Below are 18,406 nucleotides of genomic sequence, written 5' to 3'. Positions count from 1 at the left end.
AGTGAAGATCAAATGTCTGGAATTCGAAAAAGCAATGGAATTCGAAAAGCACTGGTTCAAATTGGGGGGAAATTTAACCGGGAAAGTCTCCAATCATTTCGGATATTTTGGGAACCTGCGAAGATGGAATCGAGGAGTCGAAAATCCAGGACGCACGATTGCGTGCGGTGTCAGTTTTAATGCATTAATGAGGATAAGGCGTTTCAGTTAGTGGACGGTTTCGAGGCCCATGATTGAAAGCTTTTAAGAGCGGCAGAGAATCGACAAGTGGCCACGCGTCGAGGGCAACGAGGAAAGTGCAATCATGTCTCATAAATGCGCAGGAATAATGGTCATTAAGGAAGTAAAGTCCAAAAAGGCAATAAATGTTTTCGCTTCTTCAAGGCCGAGGCCCGACCAAGAGTTAACAGTCGGCGACCTCAGAAGCGAGAGGGCAGTGTTTGGGCCCAAAATATGATTGTTGGGCCGAGCAGCAGGATGTGCTTGGCCCAAGGTAATGATAAATACTATGGGCCGAATAATAAATCCCGGGCCAGCTGGCAGGGTCGGCCAAATCCTATCCTAAGTAGTCCGGATGAATAGAAAAGGTCGAGGAAGTCCTGGTGCGACCAGGATTCTCGACCGGCAAGGAATGGAGTCCCGAAAAGAAGGAGAATTCAGAATCCCGGTAGGAGTAGGTTTGTTCGAGTTAGAGGCGAAATGGGACAAGGACTCCCAATCCAAATCAGAATTGGTTTCAAGGAATGGGGCACTATAAATACAAGAAATCATGCAACAGAAAGGACCTTCAAAAATCAGCATACAATTGCCCTGCGCAAAACCTCTCAAACACCTTGAGATTTTTCCTTTTCTTTTCCTGCCGACACACCTTCAGTTTGGATAAACAGCACTGTGGAAGCACCCGGTGAGCATCTTCAGTTTGGATAAACAGCACTGCTGCCGCAGAATCAGCCGACCGAGAAGCACCTTCAGTTTGGATAAACAGCACTGCGTCGAGGTCGACCGGTTATCTATCTAAGTCTCGGCCGAGAAGGGTTTTCGAACCTTTGTTGGCAGAGGTCACCTTATTAGCCTTCTCGGCATAGTTAGGTGTTACGAATTGCATTACTCGGCGTACTGGACGCCGAGTGGTTTTATGATTGGATACTCGCAAGTGAGTTTCAGGGTTCGGCATTCCGACGGCCGAACTACGTTCACCATCAAGATATACATCACGTTCGAGTACCTGTGCCCATATAGTTTGGTCTCGATTCGACGTGCTTATACTCTTACGAATATAATCACAGTGACCGAATCGGGTTCCGACGATTTGTGAACTCCGCAGAATTAGCAGCCTTGTCTTCAGGCTGTAGAACCCAGAGACCGAGAGTGTTCCTTCCTCGGTCGCAATCGCAAGATAGAGAAGTCAACGACGCGCTCAAAGCTACATCAACAAATTTTACTCCTCGGCCAAGCTCGGCCGACAAGTTGGCACACCCCGTATTCGACCGAAGGACGTAGTTAGCTTATTAGTTACTCGGCCTGCGCGCCACGTAGGTTTTGTAATTTTTAGAGTCAACAACTACATGTATATTAATTAATACAAAATTAAGTAAACTGATTATCTAAGAGAAAGAGGTCGACTCGTGAATGAGAGAAAAAGAAACCCCAAGAAACTAATTGTTTGCCACCTTTTTTTTTCTTTTCTTTTCTTTTTTTTTTCAATTGACTTTGTGACCTCCCCTCTTAGCTCGCAGAGGCACTTGCCAGCCACCTAGTGACTATACGGATTTTTAGAACAATGGTTGTGGATTAAGGATTTCACAAAGCAAATATTGAGAGTAGATCAGGAAAAATGAGCAACATTGCATGTGTTTATAAGTAATTAGATTACTCTCCATAATGCCAATTAATTTTAAAATAATTCTTACTTTATTATTCTGAAGTATCGTAGTTTTTCACCCTTCATGCATCAAGTTTTTTTGTTTCTCCACAATTTTACAAATATTTTTCTTTCCCTTCACTTTTGGGTGGTTAATATGTCCAACATGAATTTTAGGAGGAATTGCTTCACCTTTTTGGTTGGGCAGCTGTGATTTGACCAAAAGAGGCAGCAAGCCTTTGTTCTTTTCATTTGGCATCGTGGGGATGAACGACAAATTGTTTTATTTTTCTTTTCTTCTTTTATTTTTTTCTTAATTTTTATTTTTTTAAATTTACATGTGGGTTAGATTGATACATGGCGTGCAATTATTATCCACATGAGCGCTACATCACAGATTAACAAAGATTTTGAAAGAAAACTTAACAGATGTACGAAAGTGTTTCATAATTTTCACTTTAGGTATACGATAGAATGAAAAAAAAATTTAATGTATAAAAGTAAAAAAATCACAATACTTCAAAATAATAAAGTGAAAAATTGTCCTTAATTTATATTAAAACCTCAACATATTTCATGAAATATCATAAGTTGGTTTTCAAATTAGTGGATTCACAGGTACAGGAAGGGCCCTCTCATAAACATGTATAGTTCACGCACCAATAGAACGTGCCAGGGCCAAGACAATGTTTACAGATCACGAGTGGGACTGCGGACATACCATATATCCAACAGGATCCTCTTCCAGATCTTTTTGGTAAGGAGGATTTTTTTGTGAGGATCGTGGAGATTCGTAAATCATGTCCGTTTATCGTACATCGTGCGAACAGTTTTTATCAAATACTGTTGTATATCGTGCGATTAATTTTTGTTAAGTACTATTTGTATTTAAATTTAAATAAAAATATTTAAAATAATTTCTGATCGCATAATTTACAGTAAATATATATAATTTACGAAATCTTGAAATTCTCACAAAAAGAATTTGCCGGAGTCACCATATAGGGCCATGGAAATTGCATTGCCAGTACGCCTTGAAGGTTCTCGGCCTTCCTAATAATTGAGTGAGTGCCAATAAGATCACTCTGCTCCACTGATCTTTATGGATAATGATTAGACACTCGACCACACGACCACAGGTCTTGTTTTGTAACATTTTATGTAACTGCGTACTCTCAAGCAGGAAACTTAGAAGAGAATTTACATTTTATTGTCTTTCGGTTGACATTGCATTTCAAATGAGTATGGTTAATTAGATTAAATTTGTAAATTAAATTTATAAACTAAAAGATGATTATTAGTTAAAAATAAACATATCAATTAATATTTAAATAGTAATTTAATCATCAATTTTCATATTATTTAATTACAAAATTTAATCTCTTTAACACTACTGTTCTTAAATAAAGCATACTAATTTATTTATTTCTTACCGATTTAAGATTTAACAGTACCAGGGTGGTGTCTTTGCTCGGGAATTGCAGGTTATAAGTGTGAAAGATTACAATCTTTTTTTTGGTCGAAAGGAAGAACTTCTAATTAAAAAGGGAGACCCCGACGATTACAAACAGAGCAAAGGAGGGAAAAGCTCTCAATTCCCAAAGGGAATAAAACCAACATAGATCTTCTCCAGATTTTTTTGGTAAAGATTGTTGGAATTTGTAAATTGTGTTCATTCATCATACATCGTACGATTATTTTTGTCAAGTACTATTTATGTTTAATTTTAAATAAATAATTTTAAAATAATTTTTTATTACACGATATACGATAAATAGACACAATTTACAAATTTTCGAAATCCTCGCAACAAAGAATCTGAATTCAGAATAAAACGTAGAAAAACTTAATAAAGGGCCAAAAAGCAGGTCATAAGTGTGAAACATTGAAAGGAAAATGGATCTACAGTACCACTGTAGTCTGCATCAGCCAAAGCAAAGAAATCACCTTCTATTAACAATCAACATCCATCATTATTATTTAATAACGATAGTAAATTGCTATTATTATTTAATACCGATAGGTCATTGCCATTATTATTATTATAATTATTATTTAAATCTTTTTTTGAGCTGTTATTTAAAATTTTAATATTGTTGCATGATATTTATGTCTGTCAATGATGAATAAGTCATTGATATATCAATTAAGTCTTGGTGATGAATAAGCTATTGATACCTCAAATAGGTCATTTATTTCTCAATTAACTGTTGTAACTGTTTGGCCCTTAATTTCCTCAATTAATTAGGCAATTGATTTCCACTATTGAATTAAGGGTATTTGTGTAATTTGTCAAGATAGATGCACTACTATCTTAAGGTATCTTAAGGTGGTTATAGGCACACTACTATATAAAGGTGGTTATGCCTCACAGTGTAACACACCAAGAACTTCTCTATTCCCTATCAGCACTTTTGCTCTTAACAAAATCAAAACCTGCAATTTGGTTTTCTCACCTTTTTGGCAACAATCCTCTAAATTTCCTAAGTATGATCATCTTTGCATTTGGAAGTATTTTGTTTCATGTTTTCAAGTTTATGGCCCGTAATAATATGTTGAGACATCCCATGAAGCATAAACTCAATTATAATATTTTCCTCTTGGAAATGTAATAAAAATAATCTTATATATAAAGCCAACAAGCCTAATGAATAGTATTTTTTGGTGTCACAAGCTTCACCAAAAAAAATGAACAAAAATGCCTCTCAAACAAAAAAACTTCAAAAACAGCCCAAAATAATGTATCCATTTGGTAGGGGTATTTTCGTCATTTTAATAGTGGTTTCTAATAATTAATTTTTTTTAATTACTACCTCACAATAGGCTATTTATTCAATTAGCTGTTCATTAAATATTATTTTCTCAATTTTTAAACATGTTCAAAACATCTTAAGAAGTATGTAATGCCGATTATAAAAAAAAGTCTTTCACACACGAATAATAATGTGGTTAAATTAGTTGTCAAATGATTTTTTTTTTTTTAACAAATGATATTATCTATACTAAGGGGGAAAGGAGTGAACTTAGCTTCACAATGGGCTAACAATAATGTGATTCAATCAGTTATTTATTAAATATTATTTTCTCTATTCTTAATATAAATTCTATAAATACCAATTTTATTATGTGGATTCAGCTATTTTAATTTGTTTATGGGGGGTTTCTTCTAATATGATCTAAGATTATTCATTTACTTCAAATATTTGACTTTCCTTTTGTCAATTTACGCATATAAATACATTTAAAACGTGTAACTCGCGTGTAGCACGTTGTGATTCAAAAAATGCCTTATGTGAGCGTGTGTATAAAGACTAGTATTTCAATAAAGCCAAACTATCTTTTATATTCAAAATATAGAGAAATTTTATCAGTTATTTCCGTCCAAACGGCCAAAAAAAAAAAAACCCGATCAAAACATTTCCATAGCCCGTCTGGAAAGAGAACCAAAATAAGAGAAAAAAAAATTGTTTCCGAGTGAGGGTAAGTGTTAGTTTTATCTTCCCTTAATCTGTGTGGATGGTAAAAATGCACGTGCATACCTGGGTTTTAGATGCCCTTTATTAGACGGACAGGAAGTCGTGTTTGGAAGCAAGCAACCGCAGACGTAACAGTACCACCAAATTAAAAATTAAGGGATGGAGGAGGGTAATTCGTTTGGAATAGTGAGAAAAGGTGCATGGACTAAAGAGGAAGACGATCGTCTCAGGCACTTCGTTCAACAAAATGGAGAAGGAAAATGGCACCAGGCTCCCCTCAAAGTGGGTAATTATTAAACAACCATATACTTAAGTGTATAGAGTAATCGGTTGAGAGAGTCAGCTTGCTTATTTAGATTCATACTCCTACAACTTACGTATTTGTTTTATACAGAGAGAGAGGGCTTTAGGGTTTTAATTTGCAGTATAAACGTGTATGTATGTCTGTATGCAGATTTAAACAGATGCAGGAAAAGCTGCAGACAGAGGTGGTTAAACTACTTGAAGCCAAGTATCAAGAGAGGAAACTTTAGAGAGGATGAAATAGATCTAATGATCAGGCTTCGGATGCTCTTAGGAAACAGGCAAGCATGCAATATTACATATATATTCTAGTTTGATGATTATTTCTAGTAGTTAATTAATTTTCCCTTCCTATATATATAGGACAATACTTGCATTCTCCATCTGGAGATGAGCTCATTCTTCCTTTGTAAATAACGCATTTTGATTGTACAAATTTATAATCGGAACCATTCAATTTCTTAATCTTCATTTGAAGATCACCCCTACAGAACATTAATTCAATCGATGATCATTTAATTCAAATGTATAAAAAATATCGATGGTGTAGGTACCAAGTAACTTATTCATAATGATCGTCTATTTATTTGATACATTTGAATGATCTCCAATTTAAATGATTTTTTTTATAAGACTGATCTTTAAATGAAGATTAATAAAATAAACTTTTCCCATTGCTGATTTTATTCAATTAAAATAAATTAAATGCAAATAGGGATATGTGCAAAAGGAATGTATGTATTATCCATATAATAGGAATGAAAACCGGCCGGACCTCTGTTGTTTTTCTTGGACTTAAATTTGTCTAAGCTTGACAAGTAAACTTAATAGATTAATATCCACCATGCCAAAGACCGATAGATCTTCCAGTACATACATAAAGATTCTTATGGCACTTTCTTCTGTTACAATATATAGTTTCTTTTGCTTTAGAACATGTACATCCGTTAGTAACTTTTTAACATATATAATCATTGTCATATTATCTGGATGTTAATATTCGATTTTCTTTTGAAACGAGACTTGAACAAATAGAAGGTTTGGATTGAATATATAATGGTAAGATAATGGTCTTATGTTGGAAATATAACAAAATATGTACAATTTATATATGTGATATTCAACTTTTAATATTACCAAGGCCTACTAATAGGTGTTAAGTTGGGGGATACTGCTAGGGAATCAAATTTGTAAACCAAATGATATTTAACCAATAGGAAATAACTACCTTAATTAACACTCAAGTAATAATTCAATTACCAACTACCAAAAGGCATCGTGCTAGGTAGAGATGAGAATATACATATAAGGCTTACATGATCCACTCCCTTGGACGATGTGGGATGTTACATAATAATATCAATAAATACTGAAACGTTATTTTTCTTTAATTTACACCACCAATTTAATTATTGAAATTTTCTTATGGGTTTCCACAACAAAAACAAATTGCTTATGGGTGAATTTTAGATTTTTATAATGTGAGTACATTTATATAATAAAATTTTGGGTACATTTTACATATAAAAAATTGGTACGTTTATATAAAAATGTGGGTACATTGCACATACAAAAAAATGGTACATTTTATACAAAAAAATGGGCACATTTTATATTAAATGGGTACATTTTATTAAAAAAAACAATGGTATATCTTAGATTGAAAAAATAGATAGATTTTATATTAAAAATGGATACATTTTACATAAAACGAATGGTACTTACAAAAAAAAAAAAGGTACATTTTGCATATAGCAAAGGGATACATTTTTAAATAAAAATGGGTAGATTATAAATAAATTATGGGTACAAATAAAAGTTTAAAAATTCATGATTACAAATAAAAGTTTAAAAAATATGAGCACAAAAGAAAATTAATATATGGATACAAATTGAAACTGAAAAGAAAATTGGTATAATTTAAAAATAAAAAAAAAAGGTTGCAAATTAAAAATGGGTACAAACTAAAAATAGAAATATATTATACAAAGTTTAGCCATAAATATAAATATACCAAATGTAAAGTTTCTAACACTAAATGAATATATTTAGAAATACAATTTAATTATCTTGACATGTAAATATTTTATTATTGAAATAATTAATGAGGTTAATAAAACCTAAGGACCTTGATTAAAAATTGAAAATGAATAAGGTTTTAATCAATGGAGTAGAAAAAATATGGATAAGAGACTCCACTCCTAATATCACCTAGATTTTTTGTAAAAACATCGCACCTAGTAACAGAAGGTTAAGTTGAGTACAATATCGATGATGTTGGTGGTGGAACAATTGTATCAATAACAAGGCGGAGGGGTTCCACAACGATCCCAACTTTCGGCAAATTGAGATCCCTTTGTTGAAGGGCATATGTATGTATGTATGCATGCATTCGTGTATGCATGTGTGTGTGTGTACGTCCTTATTTTGATTCTGAATTCTTTAGGTTGTGAGACACATTAAAATTCAGTATGTGTGTATGTATGTATGTATGTATGTATGTATTAGAAGCAAATGCAATGTTCTTTTAATTGTGGAACAGCAATTTTTCGGATGGATATATAGAATGAATTTCTAATTTTTCTCCATATTATGTACGTAATTTAGTTGGTCGTTGATTGCTGGAAGACTTCCAGGAAGAACAGCAAATGATGTGAAAAATTACTGGAGTACTCGATTAAGGAAGAAGTTAGCTTCTGGTGACAGGGAAAAAGATCAGAAACCCTTACAACAAATACAAGTAGAAGCAATAAAGACCGTCATACTACGACCTCGACCACGAACCTTCTCCAAAAATTTGAATTGTTTGGGCCGTAAATTAGCTACAACTAATTTACAACAACATAATTTTCAAGTACTATTACAAGACCCGTCGCCAATGCCATCTTCATCAACGCCTACGGAAATTAATGGAAATACGGAAACCTCGTTAAGTGATAAAAATAAAGACAGAAGTAGTGTTGAAAGAGCACTATTATGTTATGGTTTGCAGTTAGAGAAGGAACATGATCTCTTCACAAACTTCTGGGATGAAGAATATGATGTTATGGCAGATACGACGACAACAGCAACAACAATAGGTGTCAATTGTAGTAGTACTCAACATGAAGAAGGAGGCTTGATGAGTAGGAATCACTACTTCTCCTCCTTTGATGATATGGATATTTGGAATAACTTAAAAGCATGTATTTGAATATTGAAACTATTTGTGTATGGCCTTTTTTTTTTCCTGCTTTTTATTATTTGGAAATTTTTACATTGTATCGTAGTGTGTTTTTCTTTTGTTTTTGTTTGTATTGTAGTGTGTTATGTACTATCATTTTTCAGTATGGTGGTTGAATAAATAATTTATTCTAATCATATGTTTTTTTTTTTCCTTATTGTATGTACTATCATTTTTTAGAATGATACTTACATCTTCTTTAGGGTTTGAGCTCATTCCTCCACTTGTAAATAACGTATTTTTAGCGTAAAAATTTCATAATCATAATAGTTTTTTATATTAATCGTTATTTGAAGATCATTCTTACAAAAAATCATTTAAAACAGAGACCGTTTAGTCATCCAAATATATCAAATAAATAGACGGTTCATTATTAATATGTTACTTGATATCTATATTGTTGATTTATTTGATACATTTGAATGAACAAATGATCTTCAGTTCGAATTATTTTTTGTAGGAATAATCTTCAAATGAAGATGAAGATGTTGAACGATTTTGATTGTAGATTTCTACGGTTAAAATGCGTTTTTGCAAATAGAAAAATGAGCTCATCTCCCAAAGAGGCCTCAAAGGGAGAAAGCAAGTATTTTTCCATTTCTTCTAGTTTAGGAAAATACTTGGGTTCTTTCATAAGAAATGCATATATCCCACTTCTTTCAAATAATGCACCATATAAATTTCATAATCCATAACGTTTAATTATTTAATCTTCATTTGAAAATCATCTTTACAAAAAAAATTATTCGAATCAGAAATTATTTAGTCATCCAAATTTTTAGTGGTACCGTTGGTCCGTTTGTATGGCTCAGCTCAATCATAATTGGTTAGTCCATGACCATACTTACGAGGTGTTTGTATTCCAATTTGCCTTATTCTAGCCCAGAAAATTTCATGCCCCACATTAACTCTATGATATTTCTCCCAATAAGTGTGGCATTCGGTAAATATTCCAGCATACATATCTCCAAACAAAGGTCTATCTTGAACCGAAAAACAAGTCATCAAACTTTTCTCTCCGCGTGAGAGACCTTCTCTCTATCTGAGGCCTAAAGAACTGACCACCATGCTTCAAGTGACCCAGTTACAACTTATAAGGAGCCAATTATAATCGGAGCATCTTCTCAAATTGTAAATATAAAATTTAATTTTAAAAGACTATGTGACATTTTGATATTTTTTAAATTTTGTTCTCTATCCGATGTATCAAATTAAATTATTATTTATTTTATTATTTACTTTTTATAATTGTAATAAATATTTGTTTGAACTAACAACAATAATAAAAATGATAAAAGCATTTATTAATGAATTAAAAACGAATTTAAAGTTGCTATTAAATTTAACAGCAACCAACTTTACTGCCAATCCACGTCATGACACATAAGAATTAACATTTCGGTTAGAAAACACTAAGGATATGTTTGTTGCACTGAACAATCTCGAACTGGACTAATTTTAGGGACTAAGCTTGAATGGCTTAGACTAGACTAAGCTGGACTAACTTAGTGAAACATTTGGTGCAGTGTCAGACTAAAATGCTGGATAATGAAAATAATACTATATTCAGTCTGGTGTTTGCTCGGACATGGACTAAATTTATGTTAAATTTTAATTTCTTCTATTAAAAATATTATCAAAATTAATATTATTGGATGAGCAAGACTCAATAAAAAGACAAACCAAATTTCTTGGCACAAAAGAAATACCATAATTCAAGAAAACAAGTAATAATCTGCAACATACTTACAATAACTACAATATACGCTAGTTACAATAATCTGCAACGTACTTGCAATAGCTAGCTACAATATTATCATTCAAAATTAGATTCCCATGATTCACAAAAAGCTAGTTAATTGGGGAAACATCATTTTCAGCTTTGATATCACTTTTGAATCAACCTCATGTTCAGCTCCAGATATTTGCATCCCCTTCCCAGCCACTTCTGGTAAACACCAAATGCCATGTCAGGCTCCTTAATTTAGCAGTACTCCTTGAAAAATATACGATATGGAACATGATCGATAGGTAAACCAGACTTATGTATCTTTGTAAAAAGCTCTCCTGCCTCCTTCATGTCACCTCTCACGCAGTGCCCTCTGATTAGTGCAGTGTAAGTAAATATATCTGGATCAAATCCTATTCTCAGAATTTCATCACATAACCGGAGCCCTAACTTAAAAGCAGCACCCAACAACAAATTATACGAGACCACGTCAGAACAGAGATCAGATAACCATCTCCTTTTTTAGAGCAAGAGCATGATCAATGTTTCCTCCATTTACTTCTTGTGCATGGATCAACGCACACCAGAAGCGAACATATTGATCCTTTACGGAGAGTGCAGTACTAAGATCCTCATATCTTCCATAACTATCAATAGTACAATTCCAAAGCAGGGGCTCAGGCACCACTGATTTCTCTAGCATACGAAAAAGAAACTTGTTAGCTCTAAAAATCTCCTTTAATACACAGGCCCTAAATAATTATTTTGTATGAAATTTGATTTGGAGTAACTTTCATTTTTGGCATACTTTCATGGACGTAGCAAGCCTCCTTTAATTTTCCTTCTTTGCAAAGACCACTTATAAGTGTATTAAAAGTAATAACATTAGGAAGTAATCCTCAACTGATCACTTCACAAAGTAGTAACATTAGGAAAAACACTTGATAGGAAATAGACGAGCATGCTGAGGCACACAATTCTGTCTTTCATACTACTTTTCTAATCAAAATTTGCACCTCAATTATCATTTTACTTTTCTCATAGGACACCGAATTATTATTGATAATAATATGAATAAAATGTGCAGCTCAGTACACCAGACTACTGCCATTGCAAAGTACATAAACAATTTCAACGGCGCTAATCACCTACCACCCGCTCGTACCGCTTAGCCACTACTGACCCAAGAAAACTAAAATTACACACAAAATTCACGATCTTCGTGGTAGAACACAATCGAAAAATCGAGATACAAAGCTAAATTTAAGCAATTCTTGGAGAAATTGGCGAACACAGTTCACTTTCGATTTCCCAACACTGGATTCATCAACTACCAAAAATCTGACAACCAAAATGCATAAAACACTGAAAAAACAGTAATCAAACACGAAAACAACTATTCAAAACATACCCATTTCACCAAAACAAAAAATAAACATACCCATGAAGTTATTTTCGAGGTCACCCAGTTCGACTTTAGATCCATCGATGACGGCTGTCCTTGCTTGCCCTAGATTCTGCAATTTCATATGGGTGTAAACAAACAGAGGATTAGAACTTTAGCGAAAAGGGTTGAATGATTTCTCAGAATCCAAAAATATTAATAAATTTCCCATAAATAAAAAAAAAAAACAAATTGGAAAATTGGAGAATCAGACCTCCATCTTCTTCTCACCAAGTAGCCCATAACAAAACCTTTTCCCCCTTGCCCTCTTTCTGCGGCTCTTCTTCTTCTCCTTCTACTCTTTCTCTCTCTTTGTCTGTATGCAAGCTGTGGGGAAGAAGAAGTAGATGGGAGGGGCGAAGCGGAAGGGACCAAGCGGAAAGAGCGAAGCAGAGATGGTCTTAGCGAGTCCCATGGTTGGGGCAGGGTCTCGCTAAGAACTGCTAGCGAGGCCGATAGTCCACGTGAATCCCGTTTAATCTCATTTAACTTAGTTCCGACACGGATCAAACATGAGACTACACTAGGAAGTAGTCCAGTTCAGTTTCCCTCAACAAGACCAAACAAACATACTCTAATATTATATTTTTTACCATTACTGCCCATATAAACTTTATAACATCTCGTTTAGAGTATCTCTAAAGATTATCCTTTCCAACATAGAGTTTCTTCACCTAGACAACAAAATAGAGTAATAGACTGACACATAACTATGTACGTACGTTACACTCATTCAACAGAGAAATATAGTTGTTAGGTTTTGGGCCTCTCTGAAACAAGTTGATCAGTGTACAATTATTCCCAAACTTGCGTATATTGTTCTGCCAACAGTTAATTAATTGAAAATTATATATATATATATATATATATATATATATATATATATATATCTGCTGAGCTGACGAAGGCGATAAGTAGAAATGTTGGATCGAACTCCTCCTTCATGTCCAACTCAGTTGGCAACATATTATTTGGAAGTTCCCAATCAAAACAATGCACAAGTTGTGCCGCCAATAGCTGTAGCATCGTTATGCCTAACTGCATTGCGGGGCAACCTCTTCGACCGGAGCCAAACGGAATAAAATGAAAGTCACGTCCGCAGAAATCTATACTTCTTCCATCAAACCTTTCCGGTACAAACTTTCCTTCATCAGTCCAGACATTAGGATCCCTCCCAATTGCCCATATGTTGATCATAACACGGGATTTTCCGGGTATGTGGAAGCCATTAGCGTTGCAGTCCTCGATGGCTGAGTGGAGAAGCAGCAATGGTGCCACTGGATGAAGCCTCACTGTTTCCTTCAATACCATGTCCAAATACTCCAACTTCTCCAGGTCTGATTCCTCCACCATTCTCTCCATGCCGACTACATTTTCTATCTCCTTCTGGACCCTCTTCATCACCTGCGGATGCTTGATGAGTTCAAAGAGTGTCCACTCAGTTGCTGTTGCTGTAGTGCCCATCCTGCGAGCAAGTCCTGCAACGAAATTGTTGTCCAGAATAAGCACCCTGGAGGTCAGTTGAGCAAGACCAGGGATGTAAACACCAAAATTAGGGGTGGCAACTAAATGCATGCCCTCTTGTACCACAGCCTTGAAAACCCTCTCATCCATTTCTTTGTCCTTGTACTCCTTCCCAAACACCATCAGGCAACTAATATCTGCTCTGAGAGACGAAAGCTTGGCACTGAGATCGACAGTAAGACGACCGCAAGCAGCCTCTTGAATAAAGTTAATCAAAAGGGCAAGCTCTTCTTTCCTCATCGATTTGAAAGAACTGATGGGCGCTAAGCAATTCGAGGGTATACATCTTACGTATTGTTCACCTATAAGAGCCATACTCGCCGAAGGACAAGTTCCTTTTCCACCAAGAAACTTCGGAGCTTCAAGTGTTCGCCTACTTGCAAAATTAAGGTCATGTGTTTTCAGAAACAGCTGATCAGCAGCCTGAGGGGATGTGACAACAATGACAGGTGGAAGCCCTAAGCGCTGGTACATGATGCCGCCGTGCTTTTGAGCTAGTCAATGCAGATCCCGATGAGGGAACTCCCCTAGCATATGCAGGTTCCCGAAGCAGCGGAAACCCTCTAGGACCGGGAGGCCGTATCTTCTTTTTGTTGTTGCTTTTGGTCCATGCTTGCAGCACATAAACAAGTGCTAGCAACCCAACAACTGCCCTAACCCAATACACGGCGGAGTACTCAAATGATACTCGCTAGTGTGCTGGTTCGATAGCAGTGCAAATATTTACAGCATCAATGACATGCTTTTCTTTTTCTTGTTCTTTTTTGTTCTTTTTCCTTCTTTTTCTTGGTTGTGTTTGTTTATAATATTTGACTTGAGTAGGAGCAAGTTCAAGCTCTTATGTAGGGAGCCAACCATTCCTTGACCATTTATCCGGCAATGAAAAAGAAATTAAAAACAGCCACTGTGGTTCGCCCAGTGGGGACGGTGGGCAGAGGGATGAATAGCAGTAGGCTAGGTACAGAGTTTGAAACCCTACTTTTGTTTGTAACAAACAAAATATAAGGAAATAAACACACGATCAACGTTCAATGGACATAAATAAGGGTCGGAATCTTTGTTTTCCTGTGATTAGTGAATAAGTAGTTAATTAGTTATATTCGAAGGGATGTAATTAACAAGGCAAAATTGAGATACGATGTCCTTATGATTGAAGTATATTAAGCCGGCAGGCAGGCATAGACATATTTGATTTATTCCACCAAACCTTTTTGCTAGGCTTGTCAGTCGAACAACTTCCAACTCACTCCACAAATTAAAATGATTCCCTAGTCAACACCTTTGATCAAAGACCAAAGCCTCACGCGCTCACGAGGTATTACAGTAGTGATTGTTAGCACACACTAGAAAGTAAACTAAAGAACCTTAGATTGACAAGTAATGCGGAGTCTTGAATAATGATTCACTACTTGAGCAATTTGAAGCCAGTCATCCCTCTTCCAACTCTGTGTATCAGACCAGACCATAAATTAGAACGACACCAGAAAAGATGAACGCATTAAGTTTAAGGGACAGATTATTCTCTCCCGTAAATATGATTAGTCCATCGAAAATGATTAAATGTGACATAGTGTACCAGAAGGAGAAAAGGTAAATCTGAAGATTCAAAGGCTTGGGGTTTAGGGTTTAAGGTTCATGAAAAAGGAATTCATACCATGTATTGCTTCCATGTTGTCTTCCTTGTAAACACCAAGAGGCGAGCCATGGACAGATATGAGCATCTCCCCAGGCTTTGGGAACCTTACCGTTTTGGGTGTCATCCCAATGGACAGCCTTTGGCTACTAACCTGTAGCATAAACCAGAGTTTTTAAGAGCACTCAGCAACCTTATTGGCTAAAAAACAGCTAACTACCAACTATCGTGTACTCTAGTCATAACTCAAAATCTTTACTAACAATTTATTATATTCTTCACACGATTAAAGTCACTAAAACATTATTACGATACTCTTCTCCAATTTTCCCCTTTACAAATCATTAGTGTTTATTTTTACAGGAACTTTTTAAGTCCAGATCTCTTCAGCACATCCACGTACATTCACCAAAGCAACAAGTTTCCCTTGTAGTTTGTTACCACAAACAGATAATCAGTTTAACGCTTCTTTTAGGTCCTGAAGATAGACACACCGATACTTTTGAAACTCATGCATTTCATAAGCTGTCTAGGGCTTCTAATAATCCCAGGTATGGAAGAATATGGAGTCAAACTAAAAGCTATCAACAGAACTACACATTTATTGTAATCAGACCAAGTGTGGCTCAATATAAGCCAAATATGAAAAATCAATCAATAAGGCACAAACCCCAAGAGTTTGGAGAGTATCTTGCTTCCCTAGCATCAGAGAATTATATGGCTCCTCTGAAACCTACAACAGATAGTTTAAAAAGGTTACGTACGTATGCCTATGTCTGAATGTATGGATGTCAGTATCAATTTATGTGCGTGTGTATGTGCCATACGAAAGTGAAATTTTACCAGCGTGTGAATGCAACATAAGCATATCACAACACATTAAAAAAATGATACCCTAAATTTTTAGAGGGACATCAGTTATAAGAGAACATACAAGGTCCCTGGTCTGAAGATTATCAGCTCCCAGAATGCTTGTTCTCGCTGCCACAAATCAACTGAGTCAGGCGAGATATAAACAAAGCAAGAACATTGAGGATACAAAAATAAGTCTTCTGATTCTTGTTCTTTATGTCGAAAGATTAGAATTTGCTAATACCTGCTTTACTAGAAAACTCAAGGCCACCTAAAGACAGGATTGCAGCTGAGCAACCAGAATAAGCCATGGACAATCTACGGAAAAGAGTCCCATATAAATCTATTCCATCATTGATGGACACATTTCCGTCTTTTTCAAGCCATTGGACTTCCATCATTCCATTTTCTCCATTTGTTACAATAGACAGGTTTTGATAGTTGTGTTTTAAAAAATGCAATAAAGGGGTTTGCAGCTGTTCCTTGGTGAAATAGGAGCGAAGCAAACGCAATTTAGTCAACAGATGTTCAATCTCCACATCACGCATAGCCCTAATGGTTGATATTTGTCGGTCAACTGCGAAAAAAGAAACGAACAATAGGAGCATTTGGTCACCACAGTTGGTAATCACCAGAGCTTATTAGTACAAACACAAATTCAATGAAATTTGAGATCTAAAACATAATTTTGCAACACAATCAAATGCACAAATTATACCATCTAGGTCTGTGAATTGAGCTTCTTGCTTCTCAATCTGGGGCTCCTTTTCATCAGCAAGGTTGAAATCGTTCCCCAGCGACGAGGCAACCTGCTTTACAGGTTTTCTACCTCTTTTCCTTGCCATATAAATGATGATGAAGTGGTAAATTTTGCCTGCTATTATATCCAACAACTCCAAAAACTTCATGCACGCGGTATAACAACGAGAGTAAAATAGGAAGAATGTGAGTTGAAAATGCAGAAAACAAAAGATTCTTACAAGTGAAAACGAAGGAGAAGTGGCAGAAGTTGCAATTTAGAAGATCGAAGTGCTGATGAAAGTAAGAAAAGTCAGGGTACTAACCACTGGCAGTCCGTCGGCGATTGGGTTGACCGAAGCTTGCACGGTTGCAGTTGCAGCGCTGCGCTGGGCGGGACCACTTTTCAAACGAATTTGAATGCTGGGATTGTGGTGGTAAAGAAATTTGTATGGGCGGATTGTGAATTTTGATATTGACGTCTTGTTCCAATACGACACGTAGTTTGTACAAAAAGAGGATAAATTTTTTTTCTTATTTATGAATACAAAATTATTAGGTACAAATACAATCATGGTGTGACCACCTGAATTAAGTTATACAATGAGTTTGTTATAATAATTTAGATGATATTTGTCATTTATAAGATCATCTCTAATTTTTGGGCTAAAAACCATTTTTAGCCTGAAAAATTTAGTTTTTAACTCAGAAACAACTTTTCTACTCCAACTTTTCTGGCATAAAATTTTAGCCTCAGATTATTAAATAATCAACTTAGACTAATTTTTTTTCCCTTAAATTTACTTTTTAAAAAAAAAATTATGTAGACTATCGTAAATTAATTTTATGAACATCTTAATTCAAAAATATTTAAATTCCGATAAATATTGAAAAATCACTAAATAAATACATGGAAGAATATGAAAATCATAATAGAGATGTATAATGACACATCCCGGCCCGGGCGGGACCACTTCCCGGGCCCGACTCCACCGTAGCACGATATTGTCCGCTTTAGGCCCCGACCATGCCCTCACGGTTTTGTTTCTGAGAACTCACACGAGAACTTCCCAGTGGGTCACCCATCATGGGAGTGCTCTCGCGCACTACTCGCGTAACTTCGGAGTTCCGATGGAACCCGAAGCCAGTGAGCTCCCAAAAGGCCTCGTACTAGGTAAGGATGGGAATATGCATATAAGGATCACTCCCCTGGACGATGTGGGATGTTACATATAAACAAAAAATACATAAAACACACATAACACATACATAGGTATTTATAGAGTTTTTGGGTGAATTTTGAGTTAAATAATTTTTTTAATTATTTTAGCCGATGGATTTAAATTTGGGTCGTTTGATCTTTTTTTTTTACTGTTATATTTGATTATACTCTATCTCAGCCGTTGGATTCAATCTATTTTAAAATTACATTTAAAAAAACAAAAAAAACAAAATTTGAATCTAGACCATTGGATCAACCAACAATCCAAAAATCTTAGCCATCGGATGATAAAAAGAGCCATTAGGCTCATGATGGTCGCCGACAGTGGCCCTGATAGTGGGTCCCATCCTGTTGGGCGCTGAAGGCCTCAGCCCACATAGGGCGAGTTGGGCGCGTGATCG

The 18,406-nt window shown here is 35.4% G+C and overlaps 2 protein-coding genes and 1 pseudogene across 4 annotated transcripts; 1 reads left to right on the top strand and 2 right to left on the bottom strand.

The window, feature by feature from the left end:
- Nucleotides 1-5,496: 5,496 nt before the first annotated feature.
- LOC137725383 (transcription factor MYB90-like) lies at nucleotides 5,497-8,833 on the top strand. Its single transcript, XM_068464048.1, has 3 exons — nucleotides 5,497-5,623; nucleotides 5,792-5,921; nucleotides 8,248-8,833. The coding sequence occupies exons 1-3, from the start codon at nucleotides 5,497-5,499 to the stop codon at nucleotides 8,831-8,833; spliced, it is 843 nt and encodes a 280-aa protein (XP_068320149.1).
- A 3,841-nt stretch (nucleotides 8,834-12,674) lies between these two features.
- Nucleotides 12,675-14,034, bottom strand: LOC137725392 (cytochrome P450 71AU50 pseudogene; annotated as a pseudogene).
- A 676-nt stretch (nucleotides 14,035-14,710) lies between these two features.
- On the bottom strand, nucleotides 14,711-17,242 carry LOC137730056 (uncharacterized). 3 transcript variants are annotated; one of them, XM_088686496.1, is made up of 8 exons: nucleotides 17,110-17,242; nucleotides 16,764-16,947; nucleotides 16,456-16,622; nucleotides 16,290-16,425; nucleotides 16,128-16,174; nucleotides 15,864-15,926; nucleotides 15,215-15,347; nucleotides 14,711-15,005 (listed from the first exon to the last, which is right to left on the bottom strand). In XM_088686496.1, exons 2-8 carry the CDS (start codon nucleotides 16,888-16,890, stop codon nucleotides 14,989-14,991), a joined length of 690 nt encoding a protein of 229 aa, XP_088542622.1. In that variant the 5' UTR covers nucleotides 16,891-16,947; nucleotides 17,110-17,242; the 3' UTR covers nucleotides 14,711-14,988. The 3 variants fall into 3 exon arrangements, with proteins under 3 accessions (XP_088542622.1, XP_068325226.2, XP_088542621.1); XM_068469125.2 differs by having other exon boundaries at nucleotides 16,290-16,622; XM_088686495.1 differs by having other exon boundaries at nucleotides 16,290-16,622; nucleotides 16,764-16,922.
- Between the last annotated feature and the right edge of the window lie 1,164 nt (nucleotides 17,243-18,406).

The sequence above is a fragment of the Pyrus communis genome, chromosome 15 (assembly GCF_041283825.1).
Source record: "Pyrus communis isolate YQ-2024b chromosome 15, ASM4128382v1, whole genome shotgun sequence".
In the NCBI taxonomy this organism is placed as follows: Eukaryota; Viridiplantae; Streptophyta; class Magnoliopsida; order Rosales; family Rosaceae; genus Pyrus; species Pyrus communis.
The sequence above is the reverse complement of the archived record's forward strand: the minus strand, read 5'-3'. Positions and strand labels throughout refer to the sequence as shown.